The sequence below is a fragment of the Scleropages formosus genome, chromosome 23 (assembly GCF_900964775.1).
Source record: "Scleropages formosus chromosome 23, fSclFor1.1, whole genome shotgun sequence".
Taxonomy (NCBI): Eukaryota; Metazoa; Chordata; class Actinopteri; order Osteoglossiformes; family Osteoglossidae; genus Scleropages; species Scleropages formosus.
This window is the reverse complement of record NC_041828.1, coordinates 18,885,104-18,898,872: the sequence shown is the minus strand read 5'-3', so window position 1 is coordinate 18,898,872 and position 13,769 is coordinate 18,885,104. Positions and strand designations below refer to the sequence as shown.

Sequence of the window (13,769 nt, the reverse complement as noted above, 5' to 3'; positions counted from 1 at the left end):
ATGGAAAGTGCATACTGATGTCATAAAATTCAGTCATTTCAGTCATGTCAGTATGTGTTTGTGCGCGGGTGTGTTTCGTAATTGCAGATGTTATGAGAAGTCAAATAAAATGTTTCTGCAAAGATTCTTATTAAAATCTTTATTCTTTTCCTTTTTCAGTACAGTTTTGCATCCTGTGGTGCAGCAGTTAACCACAATACTGTCTTCAGTGGCACAGAGCACAGTACAAGATCCCAACAGTACAGCACAATTTGCTGCAGTGCAGTTGAACACCATGTCGTTTGGTAGAAGATATAGCTGATACTGCTGCGCACTATGGCAGAGTGGAGCACAGCTGTAGGCATTACAGAACGTAATTTCTTCTTCTGTACAATATAGCTTTGCAGAGAACACCACTGACTACTCCAGCCCAGTTAAGGACAACGAGCTACATAACGCTTTTTCGTTTAAATAAAGCCTCACACTGCAATACTGTGTTTCACTATCCGTACAGCAGTGCAAGATGCAAGGATGTAACCCTGTCCAGTTCAGTCCAGCAGGACAGAAGTATAGAATTATGTCAGTAAAGTGCAGTGATGGAGAATACATCATGGTGTAGCTCTGCCCAGAGCAAAAGACACATAGCACAGGCAAACCTGTCACAAAAGTGGCATAGTCATAAGACTTGCACAGTTAAATCACATAAATAATGCTAATAATAAACTTTCATCAATAATTGTCAAGGAGCAAGAGCACAGTATCTACTGGTCTCTGATTTTTGCAAGATGAGACACTGAAAGACGGTCACAGAAATATCAAGGTATAGAGCATCAAACACAGTAGATCGATGTACGTGGAAAAATGTTTCATACCTTACGCACCCCGAAAGACGTAAGACATAATTATGCCAAGTAAAAGGAAACAGTTGAAAAATACCGCAGAGAGAATGAGAGAGGGTGAGAGACTGAGACGGGCAGCACACTAACGTGTCAGTAACTAGTACAACAGTAGTACAGTGAAAGTGGTCAATGGCGTGACAAATACAGTAGTTTACAGTGAGACTGGTCGGTGTTTTCAGAGATACACAGTGCGCTTCTTTAGTACGAAATCAGTTGCTGCAAACAAATTGATTTTCTTTTCAGCCAAGCACTTAATTTGTGCTTTTATTCATCTTGTGACAAATGAAATTATTTCTTCATTTTATTTGTGACTAAGAGCAAAATGTGACGTTTTCAGTAGACAGATGACCAAGAAACTAGAACATTTTTATGCACAAGCACCAATGTCTTCACAGTCAAATCGGTGAGGATGGGATTTTTAAAGTAATCAGAGAATGGCTACACATGATATTTTAAACCTGTCCCTAATAAATAATTATAGATAGTGGTATGACGTGTATTACACATAGTATTTACTCTGTGTGTACATATAGTATTCACTACAGTGACTTTAGTAGATCAATGAAACTATTTTTCGAGATAGAGATGCGTTGCTGTCCGAAGAAAAAAGTACCCTTGCTCTGCAACAACAATTGAAAACACCAATATTCACTTTCCATCAAAATTATGATTCCTCGGCAACATGGTACTTATCAGTGTCCAAACTGCAATGACATAAAATGTGTACATTGACGCAATTTGTAGACCAGTGTCAGAGCTACAGAGCTACGTGGTTCTTCATCATTGTGTAGCTGAGAAGATTAAACCAGTGTACTGTTACTACATACTAGAGCACAAGTATATCACAGCACTAATAATCTGTCAACACAACTAAGCGTACATATTTATATAACTAATAACAACTAAATATTTATATAAAACCCTTTTTATGTGGTAAATGCTGAAATTATATGTAGTTAAATAATAAAATAAGATACCTTGAAATTAAATGTTTGAAACTACATGTTTAACAAATGCAAGTAAATCAGACTAAATCATAACATGTAACATCAGTCACATTTGATTTAAACCTTGATGTTAAAACATAAACTGATCAGGAGATATGGACACAAAATTGAAAAGAGATGTTTTACAAAGCTTTACAAGTAAGAAATGATTTGTAGTTTTTTGAGCCTCTTCAAAATAGCAGGCAGTGAGAAAAATAACATATACAATAACCACAACTGTGAATTTAACATAAAACGTATTTCTGCTAAGATTAAGTATTTTGTTTTTAATAAGCTTGCACTTTTTCAAGGTATGGGAAAAGGAGCTGAAATCATCAGGATATTGGCCTAAAGTTCCAACAGTACATTCACATTTAAGGTTTGTAAGGTCTGAAAGGACATTTTTAATCTGAGAAACTGTGGACTGCAGGACAGTGTCCATTGCTCTGAGAGGAAGTCAAAGTATTTTTACAGCAAAGGAAAAAGCAGATAGGGTAGCGTTTGTAGTATTTTTACGAAATGGCAGCATTTCTTTAAAAGTTGCATCACAGGCAGCCCTCGATTTACAAATGGGTTCTGTTCCAAAGTCGTAAGTCAACTTTGTTATAAGCCACAAATCTCTTGTACTGTATCGTATGAACAATAAGGATATAAAAACATTCGACACACATGAATGATATGTTTTATGCCACGGCGTTCTGATGTTTTTTTACCAGTTTCATATATTATCATGTGAAAATAATATTAATCACATATACACACAATGTCTACAACCACTTGTCCCGAGCGGGGTCGCGGCAAACCGGAGCCTAACCCGGCAACACAGGGAGCAAGACTCAAGGCTGGAGGGGTAGGGAACAGACTCCGGACGGGATGCCAGCTGACCGCAAGGCACCCCAAGCAGGTCTCGACCCCCAGAGCTGCCACACAGCGGGCCCTGGCCAAACCCGCTGCACCACCGCGCCCCCTCAAAATAATATTAATGTACAATAATAATATAAATACAGTATTACATTTTCACGCTGCAATATTATTTTCACTTTCATTTTATTGTCTTTTGCTTTTTCTATGCAGCATCTCCAGAACACTCACTTTTTCACTTGCTAGCTATTCTAAACAAAAAGCAACTTCCAGGGAGTTTTCTAGAGGTATCGCAAACAAAAAGTTTTTTTTACACAAAATGCAATCATTGCTGGACACCCAAACATTGACAGACCAAAACAAAAAGAGATATGGTGCTTTGCCGCAGCGTGACCAGCCAATGGCATCGTACAGCAGATTGAGCGGTCGATGTTAAACGTTTCAACCAAACATCAGGACTCGAATATTATACTATTGTAATATAACAAGGTTAATGGATGGACTTGGTAAGTCCGAGTTGTAACTGGAGAATGACCTGTGCTGACAAATTACGTTCATAAAGAGAAAATAATAGAAATTGGCGGTCCTGACTGGAGAACAGGACGAATCACAATCCACGAGGACCTATGGTCTTCTGAGATTACAAGTGCCACAGCAAAAAGTGCTTGCTTCTATTAAATTTCTTGATCGCTGCCCCTCCCGCCCTCATATTCCCTTATACCTCGCTCTCCAAGCTGGAGAAATGGTCCGAGCCACGGCGCGAACACAAGCTCGCCTTCATGGGAGGGTGCGGAGAATACGGCTTCCCCGGCTGAGCAACGCAGCGAAGTTTCTGGTACTGGAGCTTGGCACTGGTGCCACCCGCAGCAGAAGACTGGGACACTTCCATTGCGGAGGGCGCAACTGGAGGAATGGAAACACTCGGGGAGGAGGTGGGTGGAGCACTATGAGAAGGTAGGGATGAAGGGCAAGACGTGGGGAGTGCGAGAGGAACGAGAGAAGGGATGAGAGCTTGTGCCAAACAAGAATGGGACGTCTGATCGGTCAGCTGCACCTTCTGAGTGCTGAGGTCAGATTGGCTGTCAGATTTGGAATGGCTCTGGCCAGGGTTCAGGGGGCTGTAATTAAAGCTGTGGCAGAGTGGTAGAAGATCCTCCTGGCTGCGGGACAGAGGCCCGTCTCGTTTGTCCTCTGCGTGCACCGCACAGTGAGGGTACTGGCAGGAACAAACTAGGTGACCTTTCTCCCTGTTCTGCATCCTTTTCTTCTCCTTCCCACAACCTCTGCACTTCACATTCCCCTTCACACACAGCTTTTCCTCAGACCAATATTTTACCGAAAGCTGGGGAAATGTGGGCAGATGGTGCCATTGTTCTTTCCCTAAACCAGCCGAGTCCAGCGCCAATCTCTTGTTGGGACTGCTGATGTCTTCTCCTCGACCCCATCGCTGACCTTTCCCTGCAATGAAACTGTCCTTACTGTTTACACTGCCGCCTTTATCCCTGGCAGGATAGGTGCCGAAGAAACAGCCCCCTTCCCAAGCCTCCCCAAATTCCCTTCCGCGTTTCCCTTCCCAGTACCGCTCAAATTTCCCGAATTCCCCCGAGGATCCCTCATCGGAGTAAAACTCTATTTCGCTCCCTCTGTCCTTGTCCGTTTCGGAGAGAGTTCCTCTGGCTCCGCCCCTTCGACCTTGGCCCTCTCTTTGCTCTCGTATCCCTTCTATCTCATCATCATCATTTTCCTCGTTATCATCCGAGTCCCACTCGTTGAAGCACAGGCCTTCCTTTGTCTGCAACGCTCTTCTTTCGTTGGGTGACAGTAGGGGCCTTCTATCTCTTCCTCTCCTCCTTGCTTCCCTCTCCCCCCACCCCCATCTGCGGTGCTTGGAAGATGATGGCAGGAGAGGTTCAAAAAGGGATGAAGGAATGACTTCAGAGGCACCTCTGCCTCCACGCACCAGTAATTTTACAGGAGCAGGAAGCTTATTAAAGTCGGGGCACCGTGTGCAAAGCCCTGAATGCCCTGAATGGGAATATGAGTGAAAGCTTTTAGGACGCCGGTCCCTAATTCTCTTCACTGGTTCTCTTCCACCTCTTTCACCCCTTGGCTGCATGTCTCTATCCCTTCTCTCTTCATTCCTCTCCCCTTTCCACATAGAGTACCTGTCCATAACCATTTTGCCCTCTGGCTTCCTGTGACTATCCATGTCCTCTTCATCAGGCTCAGATCTCTTATCTCCAGAAATGCTCTTTCTCCGATGTGATTTTATTGCTTTCTTCTTCTTTTTTGCCTTACGTCGCTTTCGCTCCCGCTCCCGCTCCCTCTCGCGCTCCTCTCGCTTTTTTCTCTTCCTGCTCTTCTTTTTCTTCTCGGCTTCTTTTTGCTTTCTGTGCTTCTTCTCATCTTTTCTCTCTGGTCCACTGCCTCCTGCTCCATGCCTCTCCCTCTCTCGCTCACCCCATCCAGCCCACCACTCTTGCAGCTGGGCCAGCTGGCCCCTGCTCCTCGGCCGCTCGCATGATCTGGCCCTCTCCTGACAGGGGTGTCGGGGAGGTATTGGAGGTGGAGGACTGTGAACCATGGAGTGAGGAGAAACGAAGGACCGATCTGACTTATTCTGTCCCAACAGCAAGCTGGATTCCTCAGTCAGGTCCTCTGTCTCCTCGTCCTCTTCTGCACCACGTCCCACCATCCCATAGCCTTTATCTCGTGGGCTTTGCAAAGACGTGGAGGAAGAAGAAGGAGATGTGGAGCGGGAGGAGGACGCAGATGCGGAAGTGGATGAGCTGGAAGTCGATGAGGAGCTGCTTGAGGAGGAGTAGAGAAGAGAGGGTGACGAAGGGGTGTTAGTGGGGGAAGGAGATGCTGGGTGATGGGTCCTGCTGCCATCGACACTCCTCATGCCACCCCTCCGCCCCCCTCGCTTCCCCAAGGGGAGGATGTTCTCATATAAGGGTGCAGCTGCATCTTTTGCTTTTTTGGGGCACCGTTTTTTCCAGAAAGATGAAGGGAAAGGAGGAGAGGCCTCTGACAGAGGTTCAGGGGGCAGAGGAGCTGAGGCTTTGTTCTTTGGAGGGAGCTGGGGGACACCCAAAGATTTACCCTTCTTCCTCGAACCTCCTCCACCACGAACCACTCCCATCACTTTTGCCAGATCAGGATTTTTCTCCTGGTAGAATACCACACTGGCTGGTGGGGGCTGAGACTGACCTCTTTGAAGAGCTTTGGGTGTTTGAGGGTCACTCATTTGAGGGTCCGCACACGTGCTTAGACCCTCGGGATCAATAGGACCATAGTACCTTTTGTATTCATCCAGGCTATGAACTCCTCCAGACTCCCCTGCCTCCCATGATGGTGCCACCCTTTGTGAGATCTGTCTCATGTCGGAAATGCCACAAACAGCTTTGGCACCAGCAGACTTAGGACCTCTCCAGCGATCTACCACGGCAAATCTACGATCCGGGCGGGGCAGGAATGTTGAGCAGGGGAGAGGACTGCCCAGAACCGGACTGTTCTGAGACTTCAAGGCTGCCCCAGAATGTGCGACTGCTGGTGGGGATCCTGCTAGAGGAATTTCATATGTTGGCTGCTGGTGCTGCTGTAGTTGCTGCTGTTGTGTCATGGCACCTGCTGGTTTTGCACCATGGGGCATGGGCGGTACCAATGAGGCAAGCTGATAGCTGGGGAGGGTGCTTCCCACAGTTCCTCTTCCTGCAGCTGTTTCATCTTCTATACTACAGCAGCTGTACATACCCTGCGTGAAACAAAAGAGAGAATTACCTTTGCTCATCCTCTGTGAACCATGACAAACTGCAAACAAGTGCAAAGGCCACCCTTATCTGCAGCAGGCAGCCTAGCGGTTTGGGATATTGCCTTGCAACCCAAAGGTCACACATTTAAATCCAGTTCCTACTATCGGGCCATAGAGCAACACAGTTTTGCTGAATTTCTCATGTAAAAATTACAAATAGGGTTAATGGTTAGGGATAGGGATAGGGTTATGTTTAAGGGTTAGTCAAAATCCCTTGTGTATAAATGGGTACACAATAAGTCATAAAAAAGATTAAATAAAAAACTAACTACAGAATAATAGTAACTGATCATTCCAGTTTGGTAATTTAAATTATGTTGGCTTGGTCAGTGCTAAGTAACATTAGAAGTTAGAAAGAAAAGCAGAGTTCAGCTTCTCTGCATAGAAATACACTCAATGAGAGGAAACAGTAACTCACTGCTGAGCTGTAGCAAACCTAATTTGGTACATGTTTGTGAAATGTTAATCATATTAACATATTAACACTATCTTACCTATTACAGATAAAAACTGGTTGATCTTGCCCATGCATAAGTTTTATAAAAAATGTTCAACGTTTCTTTAAAAAACTTTGTAAAAGTCAGCCACTTCTCAGACAATAGAATGCTCAGAAAAGTTGTTGTCTTCAGCATTTAATTTGATTGGTTAACTGTCAGTAACTTTTAAATGAAATAATTATACTTAATAAGCTTAATTCTAATTCCAAGTCCTTATAGAAATCCAATTTAATGTCAAAACACATTACATAAACATATAATCCTCCTTCGCATTACATTTTGAATTCATATCTGAATTCAGTGATGCACAGTAATTTTCTTTAGGAGCTGGTGCAAAAACCTGTTGTAAGAGGGCATTACTGTTAGAGGACATGTCGTTCCTGCTGGAAAATTGACTGAAGTTAGATTGACCTCTGATACTACAGAAAATTAAGAATTTCTAATAAAGGTAATACATCTTGCTACAGCACAATAATCTTGTCTTTTTCTGTGGCCAGATACACTCTCACAGCCTTTTTTTAATGCATCCTGTTTTAAGAGCAACAGAAGAAGATGCTGCTTTGCCCCACCTCCTGTGAGCGTTACGTAAGAACCATGCAGACTGCATTAAAAAAAGTGCAAGCATTAACTTTTTTAAAAACTGAAATCTGATGCTGAAAAATATTGCAGTGCGTTTTGCGGAAAAATACAACATGAAAATGAAACTGATTATAAAGTAGATTGATGTTTTGACATCAAGCATATCCATGGTAAATTTAATAAGTGTAATCAAGAACAACAACAGCAATACTAATACTTCTACTACTACTACTACTAATAATAATAATAATAATAATAATAATAATAATAATGCACACTGTCTGAAACCGCTTGTCCTATAATAATAATAATAATAATAATAATAATAATAATAATGACAAAGGTCAAAAAGTACTGTGACTAACAATTCTGAATGGAGACTTCTGTATGTTCAAAAATAAAACTCAGTGTTTAATTTACAGAGCACGTTCTCTGCACACCCACACTTACCCTGCTGAAAGCCAGGAGGAAGTCTACATTGCGTGACGGGCCAACACAGTGCCTCAACCTCCAGTAAACCAGGTGCTCCCAGGCAAAGACAAGAAGACTCAGGCCCATCGCCACAAGCAGCATGTAGAAGACTCCTGCCATGTTATCAATATCTAATTTGGAACTCATCACCTCAATCTTGTCATTGTGGCAGATTCCTGACAACCAGAGGCGTTCCAGCATATCGATCTCATCTGAACATAAAAGGGTTAAGGTTGTAAAAGAGCAAAGATTATTAAAAAAGAGAAAATATAATCCGCACATTTGCAAGGTTTTTTCTCCATCACACGGCTGCCGTATAAGACTCAATAGACTGGTTGTAGATAAATAAAGAAAAAGTAGGAAAAAGCAAATGAAGCAACATACAATTGGATGCTACTGGAATTTACTGTAAGTCTGAACCCTGACGAGCTGAATAGAGCAAAAAATAAGAGCAAGCGTGACTGAAGGAAAGTGAAACCATATCAATTTCATAATTTCCACAACCTTCAACTACAGAAAAAAAAAATACTGGTATCATTTGTTCTTGTTGCAAAGGTGTCAGGCAAAACTGAACCTTATAAATACGAGTAATTTATTACTCATGATACATGTTCCTTTAACTTTGTAACTAATTTACTGAACTCTGTTTTTGTATCCTCTTATATGATTTAATTGCATTTTTAATACTCGCACTCAAAAGAAGAGCTTTTTTCATCTTTATGTCACTTTTACACAGCAAAATCTCGCAGGACACAACTTGAAATTGTAAAATCCTAGTCTTCCTTCCAAAAAGGACCACTTCTGAACATCTGCTAAGCAACACTCAACAATACTGCCTGCAGACCTGTGCTTAACAGAAGTAACGTTACATAAAACGATTAAATTATCGCTGCAGTTATTTTCAAAAGTGGGGTATTAGAAACTGACACATTAAGGTGAGGTTGTACTCAACTTCGGTACATTATTGTATTCTTTCCCACAAGCTTTTGCCCGGCCAATTGATATTAGAATAAAATGTCTCACTTTCTGAGCCTCGTCCCTGCTATTCTCATTCTCACCGTCTCCTATAAGCTGTAGCAGGGCGAGGTCAAGGGGTCGTTTCCAGGGTGAGTTTTTGTGCAAGGCAATCCCATAACCCGTGGTGGCAAAGACCTTTCCTGAGCCAATGGTCATCACCTTGCAGCCTTCATCCTTCCTGGCCATATAATTCAGCACTGCTGCATCGTAGATGAAGACATCCAGTTTGCTGGAAAGAGAGAAACTGGGATTATAAGAGCAAATACACTGGGGACAAGTACAATAAATCAACATAAATTAGCCTTCGTGAATATTTAGATGGTCTTAAAAATGGGATTTTGAGCTGTAAGAGCACACACAAGTTTATGATGAGGCAAAACGCACATACACATTCATGGTGGAGCACAGCCCAGTTCTACACTGACCCTGTCTTGAGGTTGGCAATGGCCTCCTCCACCCCTCTCTGGTTGTATTTGATCATATACTGGTGCATGATTGGGTAGTTGCTGCAGATGTTCTCCTCCGTGCTGCCATTTGGGACTGTGCCGAACTTGAGCGGCGGGTACTGTTCTGTAGGTTGCTGGAACTGAGAGAAGGAAACATGAGTGCAAATTGGGGTTATACATTGATAATACCGATAAAGAATGAGGACTGGACTGAGTCATACCGAGTTCATAATGCACCGACCACAAGATACAAGGCACGGCAAACGAAGAAGTTCTTTTAACCCATTAGCAACATTGCCTTTAAATGAATGCATGTGACTACGGAGGGGTGGTAATAAAAGAAAAAGTTTTTTTCTGTTCTGAGCGTTAAGAAGACCTGTTTGCCCATGCTTGTGGTTCAATTCTTGTTTTCAGAGAGACAATTTTAGCTTAGCTTGCAGTATTTAAAGTTTTTTCTCTCAGTTGCTTTCTCACTTTTTAGAGGATTTTAAAAATCACATTTTTTTTTCATTAATGTTTATTTCTTAGAACTGTACCTATTGGAATGAATTCATTCGAAGGAGTATGATTGTTTCATGGCTTTTATGTGATAATCACTGGTGTCCTACTTTGCAGCTTCTGTGAAGATGACAATGATTGTTTTTTTTTGTCAGACTCAAATAAAAAAATGAGCAAACTAATTTTCTAAAGTGCTGAAGAAATTGCGGAGTATTTGCATTGAGAACATGCAAAGTGGGACATAGCTGCAATAAGGCTTTAGTAAAGTACCAGTAATGTAAGAGTAAAATATCTTTTACCCCACTGTTCTCATTTTTATAATTTCATCAAACATTATTACGTTCTTTAAAAATATTCTCCAGATTCCCAGTGTTGGACAAACAGTTACTAATAATTAATTAATTAAGTGTCTCTATCATATAACGTATAACAGAAGTATTGAACAAAATACACAAGAGGACTGGGTAGTGCGTCTTCATCCTCTAGAGGTTTATTTTTTTCTCATGTCCCATCATTAGGAGTTTCATTTCCTCTCTTCTGTTGTCTTTGGGCTTTTTATCATTTTTCTAACCTATAAATGTTAATTATTGATGCAGTTTGAAATGTTTGTATGTTTTGCGTTGTTACATTAAGAATATTAAGGAAAGTAATTGGAATTGCATTATGAAAACATGATATTGAACTGAGGGGGCGTGGGGGCGTGGTGGTGCAGTGGGTTGGACCGGGTCCTGCTCTCTAGTGGGACTGGGGTTCGAGTCTTGCTTGGGGTGCCTTGCGACGGACTGGCATCCCGTCCTGGGTGTGTCCCCTCCCCCTCCAGCCTTTTGCCCTGGGGTGCCGGATTAGGCTCCGGCTCTCCGCAACCCTGTATGAGACAAGCAGTTCAGATAGTGTGTGTGTCTGTGTGTGTGAGTGTGTGTGAGATATTGAACTGAATTTAATTAATCTATAAAACACATTTCTCTCTCACACACACACACACACACACAGCACTTGAGGCAAACCGGAGCTTAATGCAGCAACACAGGGCACAAAGCTGGAGGAGGAGGGAACACACCCAGCAGGGGATGCCAATTCATCGCAAGGCACCCCAAGCAGGACTCGAACTCTAGACCTGCCCAAGAGTGGGAGCCAGCCAAGCCTACTGCACCACCACGACACCCTTGTAAAGCACATACTTTTATTAAATATACTTACACTTTGACCTCAACTTATGAACACAACAGGGACTGGATGTGTGTTCATAACATGATTTGTTCATAACTCAAAAGTCGCTTTTTCTGTGTCATCAATAAAAGCTGAACAATATGTACTTCCACTTTTTAATGGACTTTTAACTTTTCAACTTTTTCTGTTAGACTCAAATCTTATTCAGTGCTATAATATATGGAGAAAAATAATTGGGAACATCTCCATCCATCCATTATCCAAACAGGTTCTGCGGAAAATCACTGAAACAGGGCACAAGCAGGAGAAGAAACCCCAACTCCACATGTTACTGCATCTGTCGGTACTGCACCAACCTTTTTGTCGCTAAGTCCAGAAACAGTGTCAATGTACTCTTCTTGGATCATGAAGGCTGCTAGGTTTGCAGTGTAGCTGGCCAGGAATATGACAGCGAAGAAAGCCCAAACCAACACCATGATCTTGCTGGTAGTTCCTCTCGGGTTCTCCACAGGGACGGAATTGTTGAAGACCAGAGCCCACAGAAGCCAGATGGACTTGCCGATTGTAAACTTGGATCCCCCTGCCTCTGAAACAGCCCAGGTGAGAAGCGATTGTACTGACGTGCAGCGCTCAGGCAACACTCCGCAGTACAGGCGTTCATGCCAAAAAGTAAACTGTGTGATTGTACTGCAGCATTTCTGAAATGAATTTTGTGATCTGACCTAAATCATAAAAATTATAAGTATAACAGACACAGCTCTTACTCTTGCCACTCTGCAAGCTGCGGTTGTATCCCACAGGACTGAGGAACTCAAAGATGAAGACAGTGACTGCGACAACAGTCAGGCACATCACAAACATCATGACCCACACAGCAGGGCTGTACGGCTCTGGAACGGAAAGCCGTCAGAAGAGACAAAGTGTGAGTGAACTTGTCTTTCGATAAATATATTACAAATAAAAAAGAAATCTGGCATAAAATGTTACAATGTGACGTTTAATATAATGTATTTTTACAGAAAACCTGTAACTGTAACAATCTTTGCAGCTTAATTATTTCAGTAGTACCATCATATGTACAATTAATCGAGTGGTGGAATTCCGTTTACACTGCGTGATGAAACCAAGAGACACGAATGAATTCCCACAAGATGCGAGATATAATTAAAAATAAATTGGGATGGGAAAGTGAAGGACTGGAGTTTTCCGTGGAAATCGGGTAGTGAAAAGATTAATTTAAATATAAACAAGCAGAAATGTGGTCTGGGATAAAAGTAAATGAAAGACTGTATAGAATATACAAGATGATGAAACATACATGCAAGGTTCCTGTATAAGAATTCAATATGTAACTTGTGAAAGTTGTCACAAAATATTCACCAAGGAAAGACTTTGCAACTCCCTGTCCCAACAAAAACAGCTGAGCTGTTAATGTAAGAATATCTGAGGACTCAACAACTGTGCACAAAAACAGACATTAATGTTAAGGCCAGTTCATATATATATATAATGTATATACACACAGTGTATATATATATGTATGTGTGTGTGTGTATATATATGGGGTTACGTTCCATGAAACCCATCATGAGTCAAAAATATTGTAAGTCAAAAATACTTTTAATACACCTAATACGCACCTCTGCGTGACAGACTGGGAGATTCGGATCGCTGCCGGTGCCCAACATAGCGAGAGAGTATCGCACCGCATATCGCTTTCCCAAGAAAAAATCAAAATTCAAAATTCGAAGTACAGTTTTTACTGAATGTCAATCGCCAGCTCACCACCGTAAAGCCGAAAAAATCGTCAGTCCAACCATCGTAAGTCGAGGAGCATCTGTATATATATATATATATATTATATGCGCATATATACTGTACATAGATGTAGATTACAAGTCTATATACAATAAAAATGCAATCTGGTAAACTGTATTTCATTCATCAGTTTTTTATAGCTGTATGCAAAATTGCCCAGCAATAAACAGAAGTATGTCTGTTATGTTTTCTGATCACAAACTGAAAGTGACAAACATATTTATGTGATAATTGGGTTTCATCATCGTGGTTATTTCTATTGTCTTTGATTGCAAATGAGACACATACTAAGTACCACGGTCAAACACTTTTTCCAGCTCAACTCATAAGCGTGTGTAATCCTTTTTATCATTTTGGTCCCTTTCAGTTTGGTTTATATTCTCCCCAGTCTAAAAAGTACAACGACACATTGATTTATTTATTGGGTAGGTTCTGTAGAAGTCTCAGAGAAGGAGAGACGAGGCTGCTGCTTGGTTTTGCCTCTGGCACACACTCAAGGCATAAAACAGTCTAATAAACTAGAGTTTAATACAAATTTTACAGTATGAAAGAAAAATTTTTCCTTGCTCCGCTGTATCTCAACACATGACTTGACTACTAAAGCTCGAATCAGAATTATGTAGTCATTACAATATATTTCCGATTCTTTTCTCAAAATGCAAGTGGAGGAAAGGGAAAATACACTGGACTAATACTAACTAAAAAAACACAATTCAATTTCAGATACTGAAATTAAT

General features: G+C 41.6%; 1 protein-coding gene across 1 annotated transcript in view; it reads right to left on the bottom strand.

Moving 5' to 3' along the window:
• Nucleotides 1–3,440: 3,440 nt before the first annotated feature.
• LOC108931750 (glutamate receptor ionotropic, NMDA 2D-like) overlaps nt 3,441–13,769 on the bottom strand; it is a 34,549-nt gene continuing 24,220 nt past the window's right edge. Inside the window, exons 9-14 of the mRNA XM_029248513.1 lie at nt 11,979–12,104; nt 11,571–11,800; nt 9,529–9,689; nt 9,145–9,332; nt 8,066–8,298; nt 3,441–6,482 (exon numbers count right to left, since the gene is read on the bottom strand). Of these exons, the coding sequence (XP_029104346.1) occupies nt 3,441–6,482; nt 8,066–8,298; nt 9,145–9,332; nt 9,529–9,689; nt 11,571–11,800; nt 11,979–12,104 (3,980 nt within the window). The remainder of the gene's footprint in view (nt 6,483–8,065; nt 8,299–9,144; nt 9,333–9,528; nt 9,690–11,570; nt 11,801–11,978; nt 12,105–13,769) is intronic.